General features: G+C 54.7%; 1 protein-coding gene across 5 annotated transcripts in view; it reads left to right on the top strand.

Annotated features, from left to right (window-relative positions):
• Positions 1-22,767, top strand: part of PAX5 (paired box 5) — a 136,733-nt gene that overhangs the window by 9,524 nt on the left and 104,442 nt on the right. For all 5 annotated transcript variants that reach the window (XM_033086475.2, XM_033086474.2, XM_033086473.2 and 2 more), the window contains exons 3-5: positions 795-992; positions 4,983-5,047; positions 7,018-7,146. In XM_033086475.2, the coding sequence (XP_032942366.1) occupies positions 795-992; positions 4,983-5,047; positions 7,018-7,146 (392 nt within the window). The remainder of the gene's footprint in view (positions 1-794; positions 993-4,982; positions 5,048-7,017; positions 7,147-22,767) is intronic.

Raw genomic sequence — 22,767 nt, 5'->3', positions numbered from 1 at the left:
GCCACCAAGAGCCATGGATCTCATGTGATGCACATGTGAAAAAATCGGTCAGATTCGTTTTGGTTTAGGGATGTCATTCCCCACCTTTCCTGGGGACATGGCATCAGCAGAGCTGCTGGTGGTGGTGGAGATGCTGCCCCCGAGGAAGTGCTGGCCACAGAAACCGAGCTGGAGCATGAGCAGCTCCCTTTCCCCCAAAATTTGCTATGGAAACTACTGAAAACATAGCGATGAAAAGGGTACATTCTGAAAAACAGGAACTATTTAAACCGTAAAATGCATATTAAAATCATAAAACAGGAAAAAGATATGCTGGTGTATTTATTCCAGAGTGCAAATAAAATATACCTGGCCTTCATTTCACTTTGGATCATAACAAGCTGTAGATATTCATGACAGCATTTCTGTAAAAACAGTGATTTGCTACAAAAGAGCCCACTGCAAAAAGTGGTCTTTGGTGTGATTTGTTTCTATTATTGCCAGTGCTGCTGATTAATAACACACATTTTCAGTTAATTTTGGATCTCAGCATGCCCTTTAATCTTGCGTTGTTTCTTTTGTCTTGCTATTACAGAAAAATACATATTGTATCCCGAGGCCCAATTCCAATTACTATAAGTTAATCTATTAGGTGATAAAGAACCACGCAGGCAGAAAATGTGTATGTGAAAGTGAAGATGTATCTCAGGATTTGCTGGGGTTTGGTTACCTTGAAACGATGTTCTTGATAAATCTCAGAGCGTGTTCCCTGTCCGTGTGTGATAACCAAAGCTTTGTTTTGGATGTTGTCCCAGGTATTACGAAACCGGGAGTATTAAGCCTGGAGTGATTGGAGGATCAAAACCAAAGGTCGCCACACCCAAAGTCGTCGAAAAAATCGCAGAGTACAAACGCCAAAATCCCACCATGTTTGCCTGGGAGATCAGGGACAGGCTCCTCGCAGAGCGAGTGTGTGACAATGACACCGTGCCCAGCGTCAGCTCCATCAACAGGTAAAGCTCAGCTGGCTCTGCCTGGGCAGCTCCTGGCAGCTCCATCACCACCTCTTTGTCCTTGGGTAGGGCTGGGTGCTGGGCTGTTTGTGAGAGAAGCAGCCTGACCTGACTCCCTGGGGCACTGGGCTGGCAGCAGCCGTGTGTGTGCTTCCCTGGGTGGCTGATGAGGATGAGGAGGATGAGGAGGGTTTCCTGGAGTGGGCAGGGGGCTCTGCCCTGGGCCTTGCTGGGAATGACCCCATGTGTTTGCTGTGACCAAAGGCTCTGCTCTGTGGGTGGGGGTTCAGTGGGACGGGCTTTGCCCGGGGGGGAAGCTCAGATGGGCACTGAGCAGGGTGGCAGTTTTTGGGAAAGGAAGGGACCCAGGCATGGCTCTGAGGTGCCATTCTGTCACTGGGTCTGAGGTACCATCCTGTCACTGGCTCTGAGGTACCATCCTGTCACCGGGTCTGAGGTACCATTTCATCACTGGGTCTGAGGTACCATCCTGTCACTGGGTCTGAGGTACCATTCTGTCACCGGCTCTGAGGTACCATCCTGTCACTGGGTCTGAGGTACCATTCTGTCACTGGGTCTGAGGTACCATCCTGTCACCTGAAGCCTCAGTGGTGCTGCTGACATTGGCCCAGGACGGTGTTCAGTGTGAATATCAATGGAGGAACTTGGTTGGTAGAGTCTGAGGGCGTCTGTTGTCTGCTTTTTACCTTGGGGAACTGAAGCGGCCTCGAATTGCTTTTGTGAAAGTGCGGGGGGATCTCATTCGGAGGGTCAGCCCCAGGTTTGGGTGTTTTGCCACGGCTTTGCAAGGCAGGGCTGAGTTAGGGGCTCCAACCTGCTGCCTTGTCCCTTACACCTTCCCTGCCCACGGTTTCCTCCTGAGTCAAGCGACCTGTAAAGCTGGAAAAACCCAGTGAAACAGCAAGTGAGATCTCCAGCCCTGCAGAGCAGCAGTGAGAGATGAGTGCTAGAGCAGCACAGCTCTGGGGCACCCCTGGCGAGCAGGGTTCTTTGATTTTCACTCTGTTCCAGGCTTCCTCCTCACCACGCTGGTGAGATGATTTTCACTTGTGCAACTGCATGCAAATTCTTCGAATGCAGCTCGCTATAAAATGTCTCATTTGCGTCCAGACGTGAAATAAATTGATGCAATATTCTTTTATTGGCTATCCCAATCTGATTTGCATTCACGGAGTTGCCGCTTGAGTAGCTGGAGTGGCTTCCCCAGCGCTGGTGGAGAGTGCAGTCTCTGCCTTGATGGACTAAACGTGGAGTCAGATGTTTGTGGAATTAAAAAAAAAAAAAAGTGTCAGTTCATGAGCGGCCCTTGCTGCTTGGAGCCTCTGACTTGGAGGTGTGTAACTCTATGGCCATGGTGTCTTCAGTTTAATGAGGGTTTGAGAAATATCACAGGCACCAGGAAAATCAAAGGAAAATATCAAATACCTGAGGAAAAGCCCTGCTTCCATTAATGTCAAAGAGTGGTGTGGGAAGCACGGCTGCTGGGAGCAGTCCTCTGCTTGTGTAGAACTTCATGTCTCCTCCAAAAAACTAACAACAAAGGCAGTCACTGCTCTAGGTAAAAGGGAGATTTAAGTTGCTTCCAGTTATATTTTAGCCAGTTTCCGTGTTCCTCTTGGTGCATCCTTAAATGTTTCCACATTCCTAACGCCCACACCCTGTACTGCCCCTGTATCAGAACCCCAGTTCAGGATTGCCACCAAGGTTTCTGGCTGTAAATCTTCTTTGGCTGTAAATTCTGTCTCCTCTGCTTTTGACTCTAGCTGAGACATTCTCCTTTTCTCAAAGGTTTGCAGTCCCTTTTAAAAAACGGATGCAATCTGTTTGAGTCAATCTGTTTACCCAGAGAATTGTTTTCGCCAGCCTAGGGCTCATTGTGAAACCCAGGCTGAACAATCAGATGACAAAGAACCAAGAATTCACATCACAACACTTGGCTTCCATGCTAAATCCTGCAGTTCCAGCTGTGGGGTTGTATCCTCACGTTTGACACGGAGTGTACACGTCAGGGGTTTGCAGGTGGAAAGAATGCAGGGACCTGCCCACAATATTCCTGTTCACCACAAGATCAGGGTCAGCACAAACCGGAGCCCAGGTCCTGGTGGGCGCTCCTGCTCCTGCCCTTTCTGCACAGGGCAGGATGGAGGCACTGCTCTGGTTCCTATCCCTGCCCCACAGAGCAGGGGGTGTCACCAGGGCTGCGCTGCTCCCTCCCAAAATGCTGATGCTGTTCCTGTGGGACGCTGGGGTTTGCAGGATGGACTGCACCCAGCTCATCCCCAACACCGAGGGGCCCTTTCAGCAGAGAGGTTTGAGCTGCTGCCTCCGTGTAAGAGTGAATAATAATAATTATTATTAATTAATAACATCAATGTTAATAATAGGCCACTCTTCAATAGCAGAAGCAAGTCTGTGTGATTAAGACTTAATTAATCATTGTGATTAGCTTTGCTCAAATCAGCTGAGAGCTGTCCAGCTGCTTTCAAGCGCTCCAGTCTCCAGAGATAGAGATGTTTATGTGTCACAAGGGCTGGACACCCTTTCTTCACCACGACTGCCTTGTGCAGGGGGCTGTTTCCAGCCTTGACCAGGCAGGCTCCTGTCCTTTTGGATGTGTTCCCTCTCCAAAACCATTCCTGCCCCTTGCACTGGGCTCTGTTGCTGTAACCCAACTCCTGACACCCCGAGCTCCACTCTGGGGCTGGCAGCTGGACAATCAATGCTTGTGGGCAGAGCAGAGCTCTGCCAGCCTCCCCAGATCCTCCAAGCACTGGAAGGGGAGGCAGTGCATCCTTCTCTGGGATGGGGTTGGGTGTCAGTAGTGTGGTCCCTGTGCCTGCTTCTGGGGTTTCCCAGCAAGGAGCTGCTGGGAATTCCTGCAGGTTCACCCCCAAGCCCACCCCACCTGGCAGCTCCCCTCCTCTGCTCTGCTCTCCTTCAAACTCATGGCGGCAGGAACGGGAGGGGAATCGGTCAGGCACGGAGAGGGGAAATGCCCACTGTGGCATTGCTGCTGTAGCAGTGGTGCCAGGGCTGGGATGTGTGCTGAACCAGGGGCGTGCTCCCTTCCAGCCTGCTCCAGCTCTGCCGCAGCCCGAGGCGGAGCTGTGTGATCTCCAGAGGAATTTCTGACCCTGTCTTTGGTTTTTCACAGCGTTTTTTCATGGGCAGGTAAACAGTGTGTGCAGCATGTCCCCAGACCTCCCTTTGTGGCCGGTGCCCTCTGTCCTGCACCTCTGCTTTATCTCTACCTCTGAATTTTTTCTCATTGACGTCACTATCAATCAGGGCAGTGGCTGCACGTACCCACTGATGATAAATGTGGCCATTCAGCTTTTAAAATGAGCATTTATTCCAACATTTTAACAAAAATTTAAAAATTGGCTAAGCTGCTCCTTTCCCAAGGCGTCCATCTGCCTCCAGCCATGCGAGTGCCGCCCCGGGTGTGCTCTGGGAACAGCCTGGCAGATGTGTCCCAGCACCCAGGAGTGCAGACCACAGCCTGAACCCGGGCTCAGAAGGTCCCAGCTCCCTGGGGAGGGGGTCCTGCTGCCTGCTCAGGGGGCTGGGGCTGTCTCTCTCCTGGGCAGGGAGGGCTGGCTCCTCCAAGCCCCCCCAGCACCAATCTCTGAAGCATCCCGAGAGGCCCCCAGATGAAATCCTCTCCAGCTCTGGGATAACCTTGCTGGAGCAGGGAGGTTGGACCAGAGCACCACAGCCAGCTGTTGTCTCAACCATTCCCTGGCTCTGTGGCTCTGGAATGTCACCCTGACGGCTCCAGGGGCAGGGCTGGGGACACAAGCCTGCTCTGGGTCCTCCTGCCAAACTTTGATCTCTCAGTGAATGGTGAGGGGAGCACATGCAGAGAGGCATTTCTTGTATTGATCAGGGTCCTGCACTGAAAAAATAGTGCCTAATGCCTCCTGCACTGCATGCCCAAGGCTAGCTAAGTGCTAATTTTTTTTCCAGGATCATACGGACCAAGGTGCAGCAGCCACCCAACCAGCAGGTCCCGGCTTCCAGTCACAGCATAGGTAAGGAAAACTTTTTTTAAAATACATTAAAAAAATAATAATGGATTACAAATATTCTGAAGAACTTTTAATCATTCTTATGGACAGATAATTCTGCATAAAACACTTCAGCACACGTGCTAATGTGCCTTCTTTGTCATTCTCCAAGGGCTGAACATAGTAAATGAATTTTATAAATACTGCTAAAAGGTTTTGAATTTTACTGATTATTATGATAAATAGCTTTCACCATGAGACAGAAAATTGAAATCTAAACCAAAAAAACCCCACTAATAGGGGTCTATAGAATGTCAGATAATTAAAGTAATAAATCAAGAAAGGGATACTTATTCATAACATTTTCTGCATCATTAGTCAGTAAGTAGTTTTGAATGTGTTTTTTCCATCTATCAACCATCCCTTCCATAGTTCTTTGTGCACTTGCAGTCTTGAGTGAAGAGGTAGCAAAACTTTATGAAACTTTAAATTCAGCCACAGAACAGTGATGCTGCAGCCTGAGGGGTGATGCAGGTGGAGGGTGCCCCCCAGTCTGCTGAGACACCCTCACCCTTGTCCTGGCTGACAGAGTCTCTCTGAGGAGGGTGGGCGCTCTGTGCTGCAGTGCAGGGATGGAGGGGCTCAGGGCTGCTCTCTTCGTGTCCCTGTTCCCTGAAACCTCTCAGGGCAGTGGGCAGCCCTTGATTCATAGCAGGGGGTGGTGGCCCTGGTTTCCCTCTGCCTTTATGCTGTCACCTGTGACATGGTGAAATGCCTGCTGGCTCTCTCTTGGCAAGGGTGTGTTGGCACTGGGAGAAAGGCAGTGGAGGCACGGAGCTGCCTTATGCAGAAGAGTCACACTGCAGACCCTGCACCCTCAGCCTTTCTCTCCGGAAAATGACAAAACAGTCTTGGGGAAGAAAAGCTTCCTTTATCTCGCTGTGGTGGCTTAAGGGCTGTCTCTTGTTGAAAGAGTCAAGAACAGAGAAGAAAAATCTTGTTCCTCAGGGCTTGGAGTGGACAGAGGGAGCAGGGATTCCTGACATGGGTTTGCTCTGTGTGAGTTATGTCTGGGGTCTCTGGTGTGGTCCCACAGTGCCCTTGGGGTGTGTGTGGTGATTTCTGGGATGCAGGGATGTGCCAGGACAGGCTCAGTCTGTAAGCTGATGGAGATGATGGTGGCATTTCCTCCTCTGCCTGCTTCCATGAAGCCTTGGGCACCTGGAGCATGACAAGGACAGAGTCTGCTGTGCAACCTGGCACACCCGGACTGGTGAACACTGCTGAGGAGTCACTGCCCTTGCTGGACACAAACTGTGCCCTCTTCTGAGGCTCTTCCAAAGCAGGATGGGTGCAGGTCATATTTCGGGGAACCTCAGGGTCTTTCAGGCATCCATCCCTGGTAAGCCCAGCTGTGCAAGGTCTCCACAGGCCGAGGCGAGTGCCATGGTCTAACAGGGTGCAGAGCTAGCACAGCAGTGCAGGTCACTGTGCCCCCAGGAGGTTCCTGTCCCAGGTACACTCCTGTGGCAGCTCCTCTCTCTGCAGGACCGTGTCCCAGCAAGCCCTGTCCACCTTGTGTGACATGGGCTGCTGTGTCACTGCAGGGCCTCTGATTGGGCAGAGCTTTCGTTGGGCAATGAGCTTTTTTGGGCAATGAGCTTTTTTGGGCAATGAGCTTTTTTGGGCAATGAGCTTTTTTTGGGCAATGAGCTTTTTTGGGCAATGAGCTTTTTTGGGCAATGAGCTTTTCCACCAAGCCTTGTGTGAGCTGCTGAGGAAAAGCATCTCCTGTCCCTCAGCACATCCACCCAACCCTCGTGATGGGGGCAAGGCTGACCATGCCTCTGCTCCCACCCTTGCCCTGGGCTGCTGTGGAGGGGCCACGATGGCCAGCTGAGCCCCAGACATCCTCTGCACGCCGTGGGCCAGTGGCTCTTGGGTGAGCTGGTGCCTGTGCTGCCCTGTGCCTGACGCCTGTCCTTGCCTTGCAGCCTCCACAGGATCAGTCACCCAGGTGTCCTCGGTAACCACTGACTCTGCGGGCTCGTCCTACTCCATCAGCGGGATCCTGGGAATCGCCTCGCCCGGCACCGAGAGCAACAAGCGCAAGCGGGATGAAGGTAGCAGGAGCTGTGTGCAGGAGCTGGGTGCAGGAGCTGTGTGCAGGAGCTGTGCGCTGGAGCTGTGTGCTGGAGCTGTGTGATGGAGCTGTGAGATGGAGCTCTGTGCTGGAGCTGTGTGCTGGAGCTGGGTGCAGGAGCTGTGTGCTGGAGCTGTGTGCAGGAGCTGTGAGATGGAGCTGGGTGCAGGAGCTGGGTGCAGGAGCTGTGTGCAGGAGCTGTGTGCAGGAGCTGGGTGCTGGAGCTGGGTGCTGGAGCTGTGTGATGGAGCTGTGTGCTGGAGCTGTGTGCAGGAGCTGTGTGCAGGAACTGTGTGCAGGAGCTGTGTGCTGGAGCTGTGTGCAGGAGCTGTGAGATGGAGCTGTGTGCTGGAGCTGTGTGATGGAGCTGTGTACTGGAGCTGTGTGCAGGAGCTGTGTGCTGGAGCTGTGTGCAGGAGCTGTGAGATGGAGCTGTGTGCTGGAGCTGTGTGATGGAGCTGTGAGATGGAGCTCTGTGCTGGAGCTGTGTGCAGGAGCTGTGTACTGGAGCTGTGTGCAGGAGCTGTGTGCTGGAGCTGTGTGCAGGAGCTGTGTGCTGGGGCTGTGTGCTGAGGCTGTGTGCTGGAGCTGTGTGATGGAGCTGTGAGATGGAGCTGTGAGATGGAGCTGTGTGCTGGAGCTGTGTGCAGGAGCTGTGAGATGGAGCTGTGTGCTGGAGCTGTGTGCTGGAGCTGTGTGCAGGAGCTGTGTGCTGGAGCTGTGTGCAGGAGCTGTGTGATGGAGCTGTGAGATGGAGCTGGGTGCAGGAGCTGGGTGCTGGAGCTGTGAGCAGGAGCTGTGAGATGGAGCTGTGTGCTGGAGCTGTGTGCTGGAGCTGTGTGATGGAGCTGAGTGCAGGAGCTGTGAGATGGAGCTGTGTGCAGGAGCTGTGTGCTGGAGCTGTGTGATGGAGCTGTGAGATGGAGCTGTGTGCAGGAGCTGTGTGCAGGAGCTGTGAGATGGAGCTGTGTGCTGGAGCTGTGTGCAGGAGCTGTGTGCAGGAGCTGTGTGCAGGAGCTGTGAGCAGGAGCTGTGAGATGGAGCTGTGTGCTGGAGCTGTGTGCTGGAGCTGTGTGCTGGAGCTGTGTGATAGAGCTGTGTGCTGGAGCTGGGTGCAGGAGCTGTGTGATAGAGCTGGGTGCTGGAGCTGTGTGCTGGAGCTGGGTGCAGGAGCTGTGTGCTGGAGCTGTGTGCTGGAGCTGGGTGCAGGAGCTGTGTGCAGGAGCTGTGTGCTGGAGCTGGGTGCAGGAGCTGGGTGCAGGAGCTGTGTGCTGGAGCTGTGTGCAGGAGCTGTGTGCAGGAGCTGTGAGATGGAGCTGTGTGCTGGAGCTGTGTGCTGGAGCTGTGAGATGGAGCTGTGTGCTGGAGCTGTGTGCAGGAGCTGTGAGATGGAGCTGTGTGCTGGAGCTGTGAGCAGGAGCTGTGTGCAGGAGCTGTGTGCAGGAGCTGTGTGCAGGAGCTGTGAGATGGAGCTGTGTGCTGGAGCTGTGTGCAGGAGCTGTGTGCAGGAGCTGTGTGCAGGAGCTGGGTGCAGGAGCTGTGAGATGGAGCTGTGTGATGGAGCTGTGTGCAGGAGCTGTGAGCAGGAGCTGTGAGATGGAGCTGTGTGCAGGAGCTGTGTGCTGGAGCTGGGTGCAGGAGCTGTGTGCTGGAGCTGTGAGATGGAGCTGTGTGCAGGAGCTGTGTGATGGAGCTGTGAGATGGAGCTGTGAGATGGAGCTGTGTGCAGGAGCTGGGTGCTGGAGCTGTGTGCTGGAGCTGGGTGCTGGAGCTGTGTGATGGAGCTGTGTGCTGGAGCTGTGTACAGGAGCTGTGTGCAGGAGCTGTGTGCAGGAGCTGTGAGATGGAGCTGTGTGCTGGAGCTGTGAGATGGAGCTGTGTGCTGGAGCTGTGTGCTGGAGCTGGGTGCAGGAGCTGTGAGATGGAGCTGTGTGCAGGAGCTGTGTGCTGGAGCTGTGTGTGCAGGAGCTGGGTGCAGGAGCTATGAGCAGGGGCTGTGAGCTGGAGCTTTGTACAGGAGCTGTGTGCAGGAGCTGTGTGCAGGAGCTGTGTGCTGGAGCTGGGTGCAGGAGCTGTGAGCAGGAGCTGTGAGATGGAGCTGTGTACAGGAGCTGTGTGCAGGAGCTGTGTGCTGGAGCTGTGAGATGGAGCTGTGAGATGGAGCTGTGTGCAGGAGCTGTGAGATGGAGCTGTGTGCAGGAGCTGTGTGCAGGAGCTGTGTGCAGGAGCTGTGTGCTGGAGCTGTGTACAGGAGCTGTGTGCAGGAGCTGTGTGCAGGAGCTGTGTGCTGGAGCTGTGTGATGGAGCTGTGTGCTGGAGCTGTGTGCTGGAGCTGTGAGATGGAGCTGTGTGCTGGAGCTGGGTGCTGGAGCTGTGTACTGGAGCTGTGTGCAGGAGCTGTGTACAGGAGCTGTGTGCAGGAGCTGTGAGATGGAGCTGTGTGCTGGAGCTGTGTGCAGGAGCTGTGTGCTGGAGCTGTGTGCAGGAGCTGTGTGCTGGAGCTGTGTACTGGAGCTGTGTGCTGGAGCTGTGTGCAGGAGCTGGGTGCAGGAGCTGGGTGCTGGAGCTGGTGCTGGAGCTGTGAGCTGGAGCTGTGTGCAGGAGCTGTGTGCTGGAGCTGTGTGCTGGAGCTGTGTGCAGGAGCTGTGTGCTGGAGCTGTGTGCTGGAGCTGTGAGATGGAGCTGTGTGCAGGAGCTGGGTGCAGGAGCTGTGTGCAGGAGCTGTGTGCTGGAGCTGTGTGATGGAGCTGTGTGCAGGAGCTGTGTGCAGGAGCTGTGAGATGGAGCTGTGTGCTGGAGCTGTGTGCAGGAGCTGTGAGATGGAGCTGTGAGCTGGAGCTGTGTGCTGGAGCTGTGAGATGGAGCTGTGAGATGGAGCTGTGTGCTGGAGCTGTGTGCAGGAGCTGTGAGATGGAGCTGTGTGCTGGAGCTGTGTGCAGGAGCTGTGTGCTGGAGCTGTGTGCTGGAGCTGTGTGCTGGAGCTGTGAGATGGAGCTGTGTGCTGGAGCTGGGTGCAGGAGCTGTGAGATGGAGCTGTGTGCAGGAGCTGTGTGCTGGGGCTGTGAGATGGAGCTGAGTGCAGGAGCTGTGTGCTGGAGCTGTGTGCAGGAGCTGTGTGCAGGAGCTGTGAGCAGGAGCTGTGAGATGGAGCTGTGTGCTGGAGCTGTGTGCAGGAGCTGTGTGCAGGAGCTGTGTGCAGGAGCTGTGAGCAGGAGCTGTGAGATGGAGCTGTGTGCTGGAGCTGTGAGATGGAGCTGTGAGATGGAGCTGTGTGATAGAGCTGTGTGCTGGAGCTGGGTGCAGGAGCTGTGTGCAGGGGCTGTGTGCTGGAGCTGGGTGCTGGAGCTGGGTGCTGGAGCTGTGTGCTGGAGCTGTGTGCTGGAGCTGGGTGCAGGAGCTGTGTGCTGGAGCTGTGTGCTGGAGCTGGGTGCAGGAGCTGTGTGCAGGAGCTGTGTGCTGGAGCTGGGTGCAGGAGCTGTGTGCTGGAGCTGGGTGCAGGAGCTGTGTGCTGGAGCTGTGAGCAGGAGCTGTGTGCAGGAGCTGTGTGCAGGAGCTGTGAGATGGAGCTGTGTGCTGGAGCTGTGTGCTGGAGCTGTGTACAGGAGCTGTGTGCTGGAGCTGTGTGCAGGAGCTGTGTGCTGGAGCTGTGTGCAGGAGCTGTGTGCTGGAGCTGTGTGATGGAGCTGTGTGCAGGAGCTGTGTGCTGGAGCTGGGTACAGGAGCTGTGTGCAGGAGCTGTGTGCAGGAGCTGGGTGCAGGAGCTGTGAGATGGAGCTGTGTGCTGGAGCTGTGTGCTGGAGCTGTGTGCAGGAGTTGGGTACTGGAGCTGGGTGCAGGAGCTGTTTCCAGGAGCTGGATTCAGGAGCTGGATTCAGGAGCTGTTTGTGGGGTGGGCAGTGCTGGGGCAGGGCTGGGGCCATGCTGGCTCCTCATGATGTGGTGGAGTTGTGCACATCCCCGGCAGTGCAGGCTGGTTCTGTTTCAGCAGGACTGTGCCAAGGTCACAGACAAGCCAGGGACCACTCCAGTGATGCGGTGGCCAGGAGCAGGGGCTTGTCTGGTGTTTTGGAAAGCTATGGCAGTATATCTGTTTTGAGCCAGGCCCTTCTCCACACTGTGGGACTTTTCCATCCTGCCAATGAGTAGGGGAAGAGACACAATTGTGTTGACTCTATGGCCACCCTAAACAGAAAATTAATTGCACAGACTTCACCTGCTGTGCTGCTTCACTCAGGACTTTCTTCACCAGGGACATTTGTCAGTCTTGGAGGGTGGAAGTAAGCACAGTCTGCTTGGGGTTGGATGTTGTTGATACACTCCTCAGAGCCACAGGGTCTATGGTCCTGTTTTGTTCTCCATCCTACTGACAACAAGGTTTGGGAGAGAAAGGCAGCAGAGATGGAGTGGAAGATAAAACACGAGAAATTCTGTGCTGGTGTCTTTTAAAAATACCTTTAGTTTAGGGCATTATTTTCATTTTGGAAGAACCCTTAGAGAGAAGCTGAGGCCACAGTTGCTGACACAGTTTGTGTAGCAGAGGGGACACCAGAACTGCAGTGGGGGCACCCCCAAACCACCCCAACCCCTGGGGAAACACAGCTGAAATCAGCAGCCTGGTGCCTGAGCTGTGCAAACAGGGTCATGCGCCTGTGCATCCTTCGGTGGAAACACATGATCAGGTTGCAGAGTAGACTCAGATTTTCTGACCTGGGAGAAAAACTGCAAGAGGTTGGGGGGCCCAATTTCAGCAACATGGGAACTAATTTGATGGTGGAAGTATAAAACTCCCTGTGCTCAGGTTCTTGCTGAATATACCATTGTTCCTTAGCTCTGTGATTGTATACCTGGTATTTTCTTCAAATCTAGGTTATAAATGGATAGTTAGATATATGCATGAAAGCAGGTAGGGTGGAAGTTTTGTATTTTATCAGCCAGGTCAGGAGACAGGCTGTCTGTATTGTCACCACATGGGTCCTGTGCCACAGAGCCATTTTTTGGTGCCCGTGAGAAGACTGCTTTAACTGCAGAGGAAAGGATTAAGTCTTTCCTTGGAAAGCAAAAGCAGTTCTAGAAGTAGAGCTGAGAATCTTCCCAGCTTTTTTCAGCTCACATTCAGAAACGAGCATGTGATTGCTAAAGCAACCCCCGTCAGTCTGGCAGGATGAGTCATGGGGTTTGAGCTCCTGAGCTGGACAATTATGCTGTCCTCAGCAGGCTGTTCAAACTGCTTTTGTAACAGGCTCAGGGCTGCAGGTTTGGAGAGGCAAAGCCAGGTGCTCCAACATCTTTGTCTGTGGGGAGGAGCATCCATAGCACCCTCCCAACCCTGCTAACCACAGGGTCCTTGTGGATGGGTGTGGGTGGGTGCATCGTGCCTGTGGAGGTGTCCCAAGGCTCTGTATCTGCTGCAGGCACAGATAGGAAGAGGAGAAGCATGTCACCTGGTTCTGGCCTGTATCATGATGTAGATGCACCAGAGGCAGAGCTAATTTAACCATTTCCTGACTTTGGAGGGGCTCTCTCCTCAGAGAGCCCCTGGCACTGTGTCCTTTGTGGCTCTTGGAAGGTGAGCGCCCTGCTCTGCCTCCCTGCACACATTTCCTGAGCCACTGGCTCTGCAGTGCTGTCCAGATGTCCTGGCTGCCCTGGGCCTGGGCGTGAGGTGGGATGGACTCGCCCTTCCAGCTGCACTGAGCACACTGATATAATTCATTATTCAGTTTTGTTCTCCTCACTCTTGACATTATACTAGCACATGTCACCAGTATTTAACCCAGTGGGGAGCTTGCTGGGTAGCAACAGGGGCAAACCAAACCAGACAGTCTTTATTGGTTTATACAGCTGAAGGTGTCATTTTTCCCCCTGTAGAAACACGGGCTTGGAGCAGATGTGCCTTCATGGGGGATCAGTTGCTTTCAGTTTTGGTTAAACAGCATTCTGCTGGAGCCTGGCACGAGGAGCAGGCTGTCCTGTAGTGAGGCAGCTGCTGCAGCCCCCAGCCCTGGAGGGTGCTGGGCAGCCACCTCGCTGCTCTGCCTGCAAATTATTGCCTCCTCGGGTGCAGTGGTGGCAGGTTTGCCAACCCTGCATCCCAGAGAAGGGTTGTGGAGGGGCAGATGGGCAGCAGGGGTGCACAGTGACCAGGATGGGAGGGCTGCTCTCAGTGGGATCTGCTTTGGGGCAGCAAGACCTCGAGTCAGAGCAAGCTGAATGCTCCTTCTGATGCTGACAGCCAGCGCGTGGTAGGGGCTGGTTTCACTGCACCAGCAGCTGATTATTTCATGATGGACATTCTGGGAAGTGCTGAGCATCTCCTGTCTGGAAGTCAAAGCTTTCTGAGGTGGGGTTAAACAATCCTTGCTGAGCACTGAGAAGAGGGCAAAAGACACTTTTGTCCACAGGTGGGTGCACAGCAGACAGGGTCAAAGGAGCAAAGGAGGTTGCTGGGCCATGAGTGCTCTGGAGGATTCTCTGAGGATGATGGGGGAAGGAAGGCAGTGCACCAACCCCAGAGCAGAGCCCAGCCCTCCTGCTCCCTTCACCCCTCTCTTTGCCAGCCCTGTCTCCATCCTGCAGAGCTGTGCAGGTGTGGAGAGATGTCAGAGGGGCTTATGCAAACACAAGAACTGCTGTGCTTGTGCCGTGCCAGCTGGGAGGGATCCTGGAGCATCCTGAGGCATGGGATGTGGATCTCTGCGTGAGAGGGTGACATCCCTCCAGCAAAGAGCCCAGGTGGGGATCGTGCTGTGCCTGCTGCTCCTTCCCAAGGCTCTGACAGAGCCAGGAGTGTGTGGGGGCAATGCTGGCCCTGCATGCTGGCTGCAGCTGTGCTGCCCCTGTGCAGAGCCCTCTGAGCTGCTCACCTGGGCACTCTGCATGCAAATCCTGCCTTGCTGCTGGTTGAGCTCTGCTGCAGCTCTGGGCACTGTCAGGGCTGGGGCTGGAGGGAGAATCTTGTTCCTCTGCCCTTCAGAGAGAGGAGAATGGCTGCTGGCGGGTTTTGAACAGAGCTGGAAGACTCGCAAGAATCTCCATTCTTGTGCAAAACACGAACTATTTCCCCACAGGGGAGTAATGCCTTTTTGGAGCAAGGTTGTGTTGGGGTGTGAGTGCCTGACCTTCCACAGGTGTGCTTGTGCCTTCTCTTGTGACACAGAAATACCCAGAAATCTGAAATAGCAACAGGTGACAGGGACAGCAGGTGAGCATTAGCAGCAGCTAAGTCACTCTGATGTCTGTTTGCATGCAGCAGCTTCTCTGCAAGTCCAGGATGCCTGTTGTGACCCTAACAGTGCTTGTATTAAAATGGAGACCAGCAATGGGCACAAATGTTATGTGGCCCATCCTGCCATGGCTAAAATCATAGAATATCCTATCTCAAATTCAATCTTAACAGAGACTTCTCAGCAGTGGGAGAGTTTGGGGAATTGAAGGCAGTGTGGCAGGAAACTTCCACTTGCACCAGTTGTTCTGTTTTGTTTCCATTCTCACCAGCTAAAATCCAACATTGCATCTGGTATGCTGTAAGTGCTGGTGTTTTCTTTCCTCCACTGAGCTCTTTGAGAAATGCTTTTGATCACAGGTTAAAGCAAGGAGTTCTCTGGTGTGTTCCCAGGTGTTTGGGTCTCTCTGTCTGGGAGAATAAGGCTCCAAGAGGGACCAGGACAGTACTGGAAATGGGAAGGGAGTGAGAGGGATTGCACCCACCCTGTGTGCACTGTGGTCCCTGTGGAACCATCCCATTTCAGAGCTGTTTTAATGAAAACTTAACTGGGGTTGGGCATGTCTGGGTGTCCAAGCAAGTGCTGACACATGGAAGCTGATGGGAACATTTCCAATGACACCAGCACCATGTGGAGATCAGCTAGAGAAGAGCTTGGCAGTGACAAAGGTGGACAAGAGCTTGCCAAATCGGTGACAGGTCTGGGGACAGAGAGGCAGAGAAAAGCAAAGCATGGCACTCAGCATGAGAGGGTGTTTTTGTACGTTGTGTCTCAGCTATGTTCTCCTGGACAGAAATAAGAAACTGCACTCACACCAGGCAAAGGTTTGAAGGGCAGTGTCTTGGAGACTGCAGGAGAAGGACAGTGGCCTCCCAAGGGACCCCAAGATGGAGAAAATGCTGCCAGATTCCTCTGTCATCTCCTCCTGTGGTCACACCACAAAGCGCCAAAGTATCAACTCTAGGAGAGGAGAGGCTTGTAAAGTATTTTCTCTGCTTTTGTCTGAAGTCCACTTTAAAAGTTGAACACCACAACCCCAGCTGGTGCTGAGCTTTTCCCAGAGCAGTCAGGTGTGCCATCCACGTCTCTGTGCCTGCCTGAGGCTGTGCCATGACCTGCAGGGTGTACACATGGAGGTGGAGACGGTCTGGGGACGTTCTGCTGCTCTGTCCCTCGTGGTGGGACAAACCCATGAGTGCTCTGCCCTCCTGTCAGTGTCCTGCCAGCAGAGAGCTCCCACCTCAGGAGCCCTGGGTGGTGAGAGCTGCTGTGCAGCAGTGCCAGGGCTATCAGGAGAGCCCTGACACCATGGAGTTAATCAGGAGTGTGTCCCTTTCCAGCTGTGGCTTTCCAAATGTTCATACAGGTAAAGCAGGTCTTACTGTAGGTACCCAAGTAACAGAAATAGGACTCCATCAAATACCAGAATCTTTGGTCTCTGAGGGCTGGAATATGGGATTCCTGTGCCCACACTCCTCTGTCCCTTCGTCTGGCAGTCAGTGCTGGCTCTGTGTGTGCTCTCAGTGTCCTGCTCATTCCAGGACACCTCCAGTGAGCGTCTGCTCTGGTGCAAAAGCCCCATCCCCTCCTGAGAATGGGTTCTCTACCCACCAAGATTTGTTCTTTGCGGTTTCTTGAGTCATTTTGGGCACTTTTGTCTTGGGGTCCCATCAGGGAGGACGTGCTGGCCTAGGAGTCTGGATAGGACAGAGCCCACAGGGGTGTTTGTGCTGCCTGCCTGCACTCACACCTCAGCAGGACACAAACACGGGCTGCAGCCAGCAGGGATGGAGTTCAGTGCATAAATTAACCACAGGTCCATATTGACACAGGTCCTGTGACTCGGCTCACTTCAAACAGTGACCAGAGCCTGGTGTGGTGGGCACTGGTGGTGTCCTCTCCAGCATTTTCCTGGGGTCTTCTGCACCATGCAAGTGGTGTGAAAAGGACTGAACCCTTTGGGAATCTTAACTGCAAGGGAAACAGTTAAAAGCAGAATAAGAGTGAGAGGAAAAAGAGCAGGAGGTTATGGAGAGAAAAAAAAATCACCTGCCAATAGAAACTTCAAGTTTATTATTAATTACTCAGTGCCAAAGCACACAGTGCCTGTCTGGGCAGTGGTGAGGAGGAAGGGACACACAGAGAGGGTTCCCCAGGAGCACGGGTAGGGCACTGACCATGCCTCCTATGGCTCTGTGGCACTGGGAGGCACCAGGGGTGCAAAGATCCCACTGCTGAGTGAGCAGCAGCTAAAAACGGGCAGTGGGAAAATGCACAAAAATCAGAAAACTCCCTCTGTACTGCAGGCAATCAGGTTAAACGAGTGGAGACATCCAAGGCCACACAGAGGTGAAAGAGAAAGGAACCCCTCCAGAGTCCTCAGGAAGGGCTGGAGGTGACTTCAATGACTTCTGGCCCCACTCCAGCAGTGCTTACTCACTGAAGTTGTCTTTGCCCCAAGGAGTAAGTCCAGTGACTGCAGTGAGACGAAGCTTTGGGAGGGCAGGAGGTGTTGCAGGGCTGGCAAGCGCTGGTCTGAATTTCCCCTGCTGGTGTAGACTGTCCTTTCCATTCAGGGTCCCATTCCCGGAGTTGCACAGTGGGTTAGGCTGCTTGTTCCATAATTTCCTTATTTCTTCAGAAGAGATGGTTTTCCCTCACCACACAGACACTGACATTATCATTTTAAATAGAGTTTGACCTGAGTTTGCTATTACATTGCAATGATGGCTGCATCTGTGCTCTATCCAAAGCCATCTACTTTTGGTGCAGGTTATATTTACTTTTTTTTACATTCATTAGAAGCTCATTTTCCAGTTCTTGGACATAGTTTGTGAGAGCACTTGGAGTTTTCTGTAAGTTTTTCCTCCTGTGTACATTACATGGTCCATCCTGAGTGTGCAGCAGGCTCTGGCCATGCTGGTGATGTGGTGGTGTCACATCTGGATGGTTCTGGGTGTCTGCAGGAGGAGTTTGACTGCCCCAGGGCATGAGAATTAAACCCTTGAGTGTTTCAAGAACCACCCTGCATCTGTGGGCTCACTGGTGCTGATCTCAGACATTGAAAGGAGCAGCTCAGCTGGCACAGGATTTCTCTGAAATTCCACTCCTAATGAAATTCTAGGGAGAAAAGAATAAATATAGGTCAGCTCAGATCTCCACTACAGCAGTGTTAAAATAATGTAGTCTCAGTTTCTGAGAAAGTTGTCCATTTGCTGTGAATTTCTAAATTCAGAGAAATGTAACAAAAATCCATTTCAGCCTCCAAATGTTTGAGAGCCAGGTGTTTGCCAGAGCTGTGTTCTGGGAGGGAAAGAGCAGGCTCTGTGCAGGCAGGTGACAGAGCCTGCAGGCTGAGATCCTCCCCGTGGAACCTCCAGCTCCAGGTGGCCACGGCTGGGACGGCTCTGGCTGTCCCCAGGTGAGGCTGTCCCCAGGTGAGGCTGTCCCCAGGTGAGGATGTCCCCAGGTGAGGATGTCCCCAGGTGAGGCTGTCCCCAGGTGAGGCTGTCCCCAGGTAAGGCTGTCCCCAGGTGAGGCTGTCCCCAGGTGAGGATGTCCCCAGGTGAGGATGTCCCCAGGTAAGGCTGTCCCCAGGTGAGGCTGTCCCCAGGTAAGGCTGTCCCCAGGTGAGGCTGTCCCCGTGGCTGTCCCCAGGTGAGGATGTCCCCAGGTGAGGCTGTCCCCAGGTGATGATGTTCCCAGGTGAGGCTGTCCCCAGGTGAGGCTGTCCCCAGGTGAGGATGTCCCCAGGTGAGGCTGTCCCCAGGTGAGGCTGTCCCCAGGTGATGATGTCCCCAGGTGAGGATGTCCCCAGGTGAGGATGTCCCCAGGTGAGGCTGTCCCCGTGGCTGTCCCCAGGTGAGGATGTCCCCAGGTGAGGCTGTCCCCAGGTAAGGCTGTCCCCAGGTGAGGATGTCCCCAGGTGAGGCTGTCCCCAGGTGAGGCTGTCCCCAGGTGAGGATGTCCCCAGGTGAGGCTGTCCCCAGGTGAGGATGTTCCCAGGTGAGGATGTCCCCAGGTGAGGCTGTCCCCAGGTGAGGATGTTCCCAGGTGAGGATGTCCCCAGGTGAGGCTGTCCCCAGGTGAGGCTGACCCCGTGGCTGTCCCCAGGTGAGGATGTCCCCGTGGCTGTCCCCAGGTGAGGATGTCCCCAGGTGAGGATGTCCCCGTGGCTGTCCCCAGGTGAGGATGTCCCCAGGTGAGGATGTTCCCAGGTGAGGCTGTCCCCGTGGCTGTCCCCAGGTGAGGCTGTCCCCAGGTGAGGCTGTCCCCAGGTGAGGATGTCCCCAGGTGAGGCTGTCCCCAGGTGAGGATGTCCCCAGGTGAGGCTGTCCCCAGGTGAGGCTGTCCCCAGGTGATGATGTCCCCAGGTGAGGCTGTCCCCAGGTGAGGATGTCCCCGTGGCTGTCCCCAGGTGAGGATGTCCCCAGGTGAGGCTGTCCCCAGGTGAGGATGCCCCCAGGTGAGGATGTCCCCAGGTGAGGCTGTCCCCAGGTGAGGATGTTCCCAGGTGAGACTGTCCCCAGGTGAGGATGTCCCCAGGTGAGGCTGTCCCCAGGTGAGGATGTCCCCGTGGCTGTCCCCATGTGAGGATGTCCCCAGGTGAGGATGTCCCCAGGTGATGATGTCCCCAAGTGAGGCTGTCCCCAGGTGAGGCTGTCCCCGTGGCTGTCCCCAAGTGAGGCTGTCCCCAGGTGAAGATGTCCCCGTGGCTGTCCCCAAGTGAGGCTGTCCCCAGGTGAAGATGTCCCCGTGGCTGTCCCCAGGTGAGGCTGTCCCCAGCTGAGGATGCCCCCAGGTGAGGCTGTCCCCAGGTGAGGCTGTCCCCAGGTGAGGATGTCCCCAGGTGAGGCTGTCCCCAGGTGAGGATGTCCCCAGGTGATGATGTCCCCAGGTGAGGCTGTCCCCAGGTGAGGCTGTCCCCAGGTCAGGATGTCCCCAGGTGAGGCTGTCCCCAGGTGAGGCTGTCCCCAGGTGAGGACGTCCCCAGGTGAGGATGTCCCCAGGTGAGGCTGTCCCCAGGTGAGGATGCCCCCAGGTGAGGATGTCCCTGTGGCTGTCCCCAGGTGAGGCTGTCCCCAGGTGAGGATGCCCCCAGGTGAGGATGTCCCCAGGTGAGGCTGTCCCCAGGTGAGGCTGTCCCCACGGCTGTGTCCCAGGTGATGATGTCCCCAGGTGAGGCTGTCCCCAGGTGAGGCTGTCCCCAGGTGAGGCTGTCCCCACGGCTGTGTCCCAGGTGATGATGTCCCCAGGTGAGGCTGTCCCCAGGTGAGGCTGTCCCCAGGTGAGGATGTCCCCAGGTGAGGCTGTCCCCACGGCTGTGTCCCAGGTGAGGCTGTCCCCGTGGCTGTCCCCAGGTGAGGCTGTCCCCAGATGAGGCTGTCCCCAGGTGAGGCTGTCCCCAGGTGAGGCTGTCCCCAGGTGAGGCTGCCCCCAGGTGAGGCTGTCCCCAGGTGAGGATGTCCCCAGGTGAGGATGTCCCCCAGGTGAGGCTGTCCCCAGCTGAGGATGTCCCCAGGTGAGGCTGTCCCCAGGTGAGGATGTCCCCAGGTGAGGCTGTCCCCAGGTGAGGATGCCCCCAGGTGAGGCTGTCCCCAGGTGAGGATGTCCCCGTGACTGTCCCCAGGTGAGGCTGTCCCCAGGTGAGGATGTTTCTAGGTGAGGCTGTCCCCAGGTGAGGATGTCCCCAGGTGAGGCTGTCCCCGTGGCTGTCCCCAGGTGAGGATGTCCCCAGGTGAGGATGCCCCCAGGTGAGGCTGTCCCCAGGTGAGGATGTTCCCAGGTGAGGCTGTCCCCAGGTGAGGATGTCCCCAGGTGAGGCTGTCCCCAGGTGAGGATGTCCGCAGGTGAGGCTTGTCCCCAGGTGAGGCTGTCCCCAGGTGAGGATGTCCCCGTGGCTGTCCCCAGGTGAGGCTGTCCCCAGGTGAGGCTGTCCCCAGGTGAGGATGTCCCCAGGTGAGGATGTCCCCAGGTGAGGCTGTCCCCAGGTGAGGATGCCCCCAGGTGAGGCTGCCCCCAGGTGAGGATGTCCCCAGGTGAGGCTGTCCCCAGGTGAGGATGCCCCCAGGTGAGGCTGCCCGCAGGTGAGGCTGCCCCCAGGTGAGGCTGCCCCCAGGTGAGGATGTCCCCAGGTGAGGCTGTCCCCAGGTGAGGATGTCCCCAGGTGAGGCTGTCCCCAGGTGAGGATGTCCCCAGGTGAGGATGTCCCCAAGTGAGGCTGTCCCCAGGTGAGGCTGTCCCCAGGTGAGGATGTTTCTAGGTGAGGCTGTCCCCAGGTAAGGCTGTCCCCAAGTGAGGCTGTCCCCAGGTGAGGATGTCCCCAGGTGAGGATGTCCCCAGGTGAGGATGTCCCCAGGTGATGATGTTTCTAGGTGAGGCTGTCCCCAGGTGAGGATGCCCCCAGGTGAGGCTGCCCCCAGGTGAGGCTGTCCCCAGGTGAGGCTGTCCCCGTGGCTGTGTCCCAGGGGTTTGAGGGATGGGCTGGCTCTGCCCTGGCCGCCGGTGACGCTCACCTGTTCACATCCCAGCACAGCAGAGCTCCCTGCCAGCACAGCTGCCCTCTCTGCGCAGCCAGGTTACCAGCTGTCTGCTGTGCACATCAAGCATGTTTGTCACTTTTCTCCTAATGTGGTCCCCAGGGCCTGTGTTTTCCAGAGAGCTCTCCTCTGGCTCCGAGGTGAAGCCCTGCCAGTTTGCCATCAGCTCCAGTGAAGCAGGGATTTTCTCAGAGCTATGTTAATGAAAAGCCCAGGCTTCCACCACTCCTTACAGCCCTGCTGTAGCTCCAGCTGTTCTCATCAGGAGCTGTCGACTGCTAGATGCTTTTCAAGGAGCAACCTCTTCATATAAATTTAGCTGAAATTCAATTTAGGGGTGGGTGACTTTTCAGATGGTGCCAGTACTGGGGCTGGCCAGAATTCCTTTGTAAGAATGCATTTTTGAAAGAAAAAAAAAAAAAGCAGTTTAGTGGAAAAGCAGGACTTGTCAGTTTTGACGGATGTTTGTTATAAATGCTAATATAAATTAAGTAGAAAAGTCATGAGCACAATGAATAATTCTGATTTATCAAGGAATTGGTAGAATCCAGGGAGGAAGAAATGCTGAGGTGCAGTTGCAGTGCATGTATCTCTGTGTCTGGGATGCATCCTACACATGCATGTGTATGCAGAGAGAGGTGATGAAAGTTTTGCCTTAAAATGGATAAATTATATTACTCACAAACTTTCACTTTTACAATTATGACAGTGATTTTTGAGAGGTCTGAAGAACAAAGTCAGGAAAGGATTGTTTGGATTTTTGGTGGTTGTTTTCCTTCACCTGCTGCTCTGGAGCAAGTGCCAGAGGAGGGTCCAGAGGAGGGTCACAGGTTCACATCAGGATGTGTGATGCTGGATTTTCCCCCTTTTCCCTGTTTGTACACCAGCATCGTGCACACCCAGCCTCTTGGGTCAGCATACATTGCACTGTTAAGGCAAATGCTTGAATTTCAGACCTGTTTGGGATGAGGGGAGCTCGGGGGAGCTGCAGTGGCTCAGATTTGTTTGCCCAGGCAGAGATGTGGCAGTCACAGAGGATGGCTGGAGAGAGGCAGGGAATGCATTCCCACACAAAACATCTCACAGCAAGGCAAAAGGTAAACGATTTGGCAGCTCTGTTGTATCAAGAGCTCTCCAAGTGCCATTTATTTCTGTGTCAGGCTTTCTCTGTGCCTGGATTTTTTGTTGCCTTGTTCCACCTGCACAGTGGGGTGACCACCAGGGTGAGGCTGTGGCTCAGCCAGGGTGTCCCTGTCCCCCCCAGGTGTGCTCCTGCCCCTCGGGAAGGACTAAACAGTCCAGCAGGGAATGTCAGGTCAGCTGCCCTCTCCACAGCTGCACAAAGTGCATCCCTAGAACCAGGATTATCATGTAGGGGCTGAAATCTGCTGCTGTCACAGCTGGTTCAAGCAATTCAAGCTTACTGGGATTTTAAAACCAGAATGATTTCCTTGGCTGAAATGAGAGCCTCCTGAAATCCTGAATGATAATGGAAAAGCACTTTCTGGGATGGTGCTTTGGGAAGCTCTGGAGTTAATATTGTGAGCTGTAATTGCTGTTGTTGCGATCGCGAAGTTTCCCATGAGCAGGCAGAGCGAAATCAGTGAAACGCAGAAAATGGAGGTGTCCTGAGACCGGCAGCTCTCTGCACTCCAGGTTTTGTCTGCCATCTCCTTTGTGTGTGCTCTTTGCATTGAGGGCTTTTCATTGCTGGAGGAGGTTGTTCAGCGTTGATTGAATCCTGCCCATCTTGCCCTCTCCTGGCATTTGCAGAACAGTCCCACTGGGGATTTATTTGCATCAGACTTGGTGGCTGCATTTTGCACTGAGTGTGCTTTC

Source organism: Catharus ustulatus (genome assembly GCF_009819885.2).
Source record: "Catharus ustulatus isolate bCatUst1 chromosome Z unlocalized genomic scaffold, bCatUst1.pri.v2 scaffold_26_arrow_ctg1, whole genome shotgun sequence".
Classification (NCBI taxonomy): Eukaryota; Metazoa; Chordata; class Aves; order Passeriformes; family Turdidae; genus Catharus; species Catharus ustulatus.
Note: the sequence above shows the minus strand (reverse complement) of the source record. Positions and strands in the feature narration are given on the sequence as shown.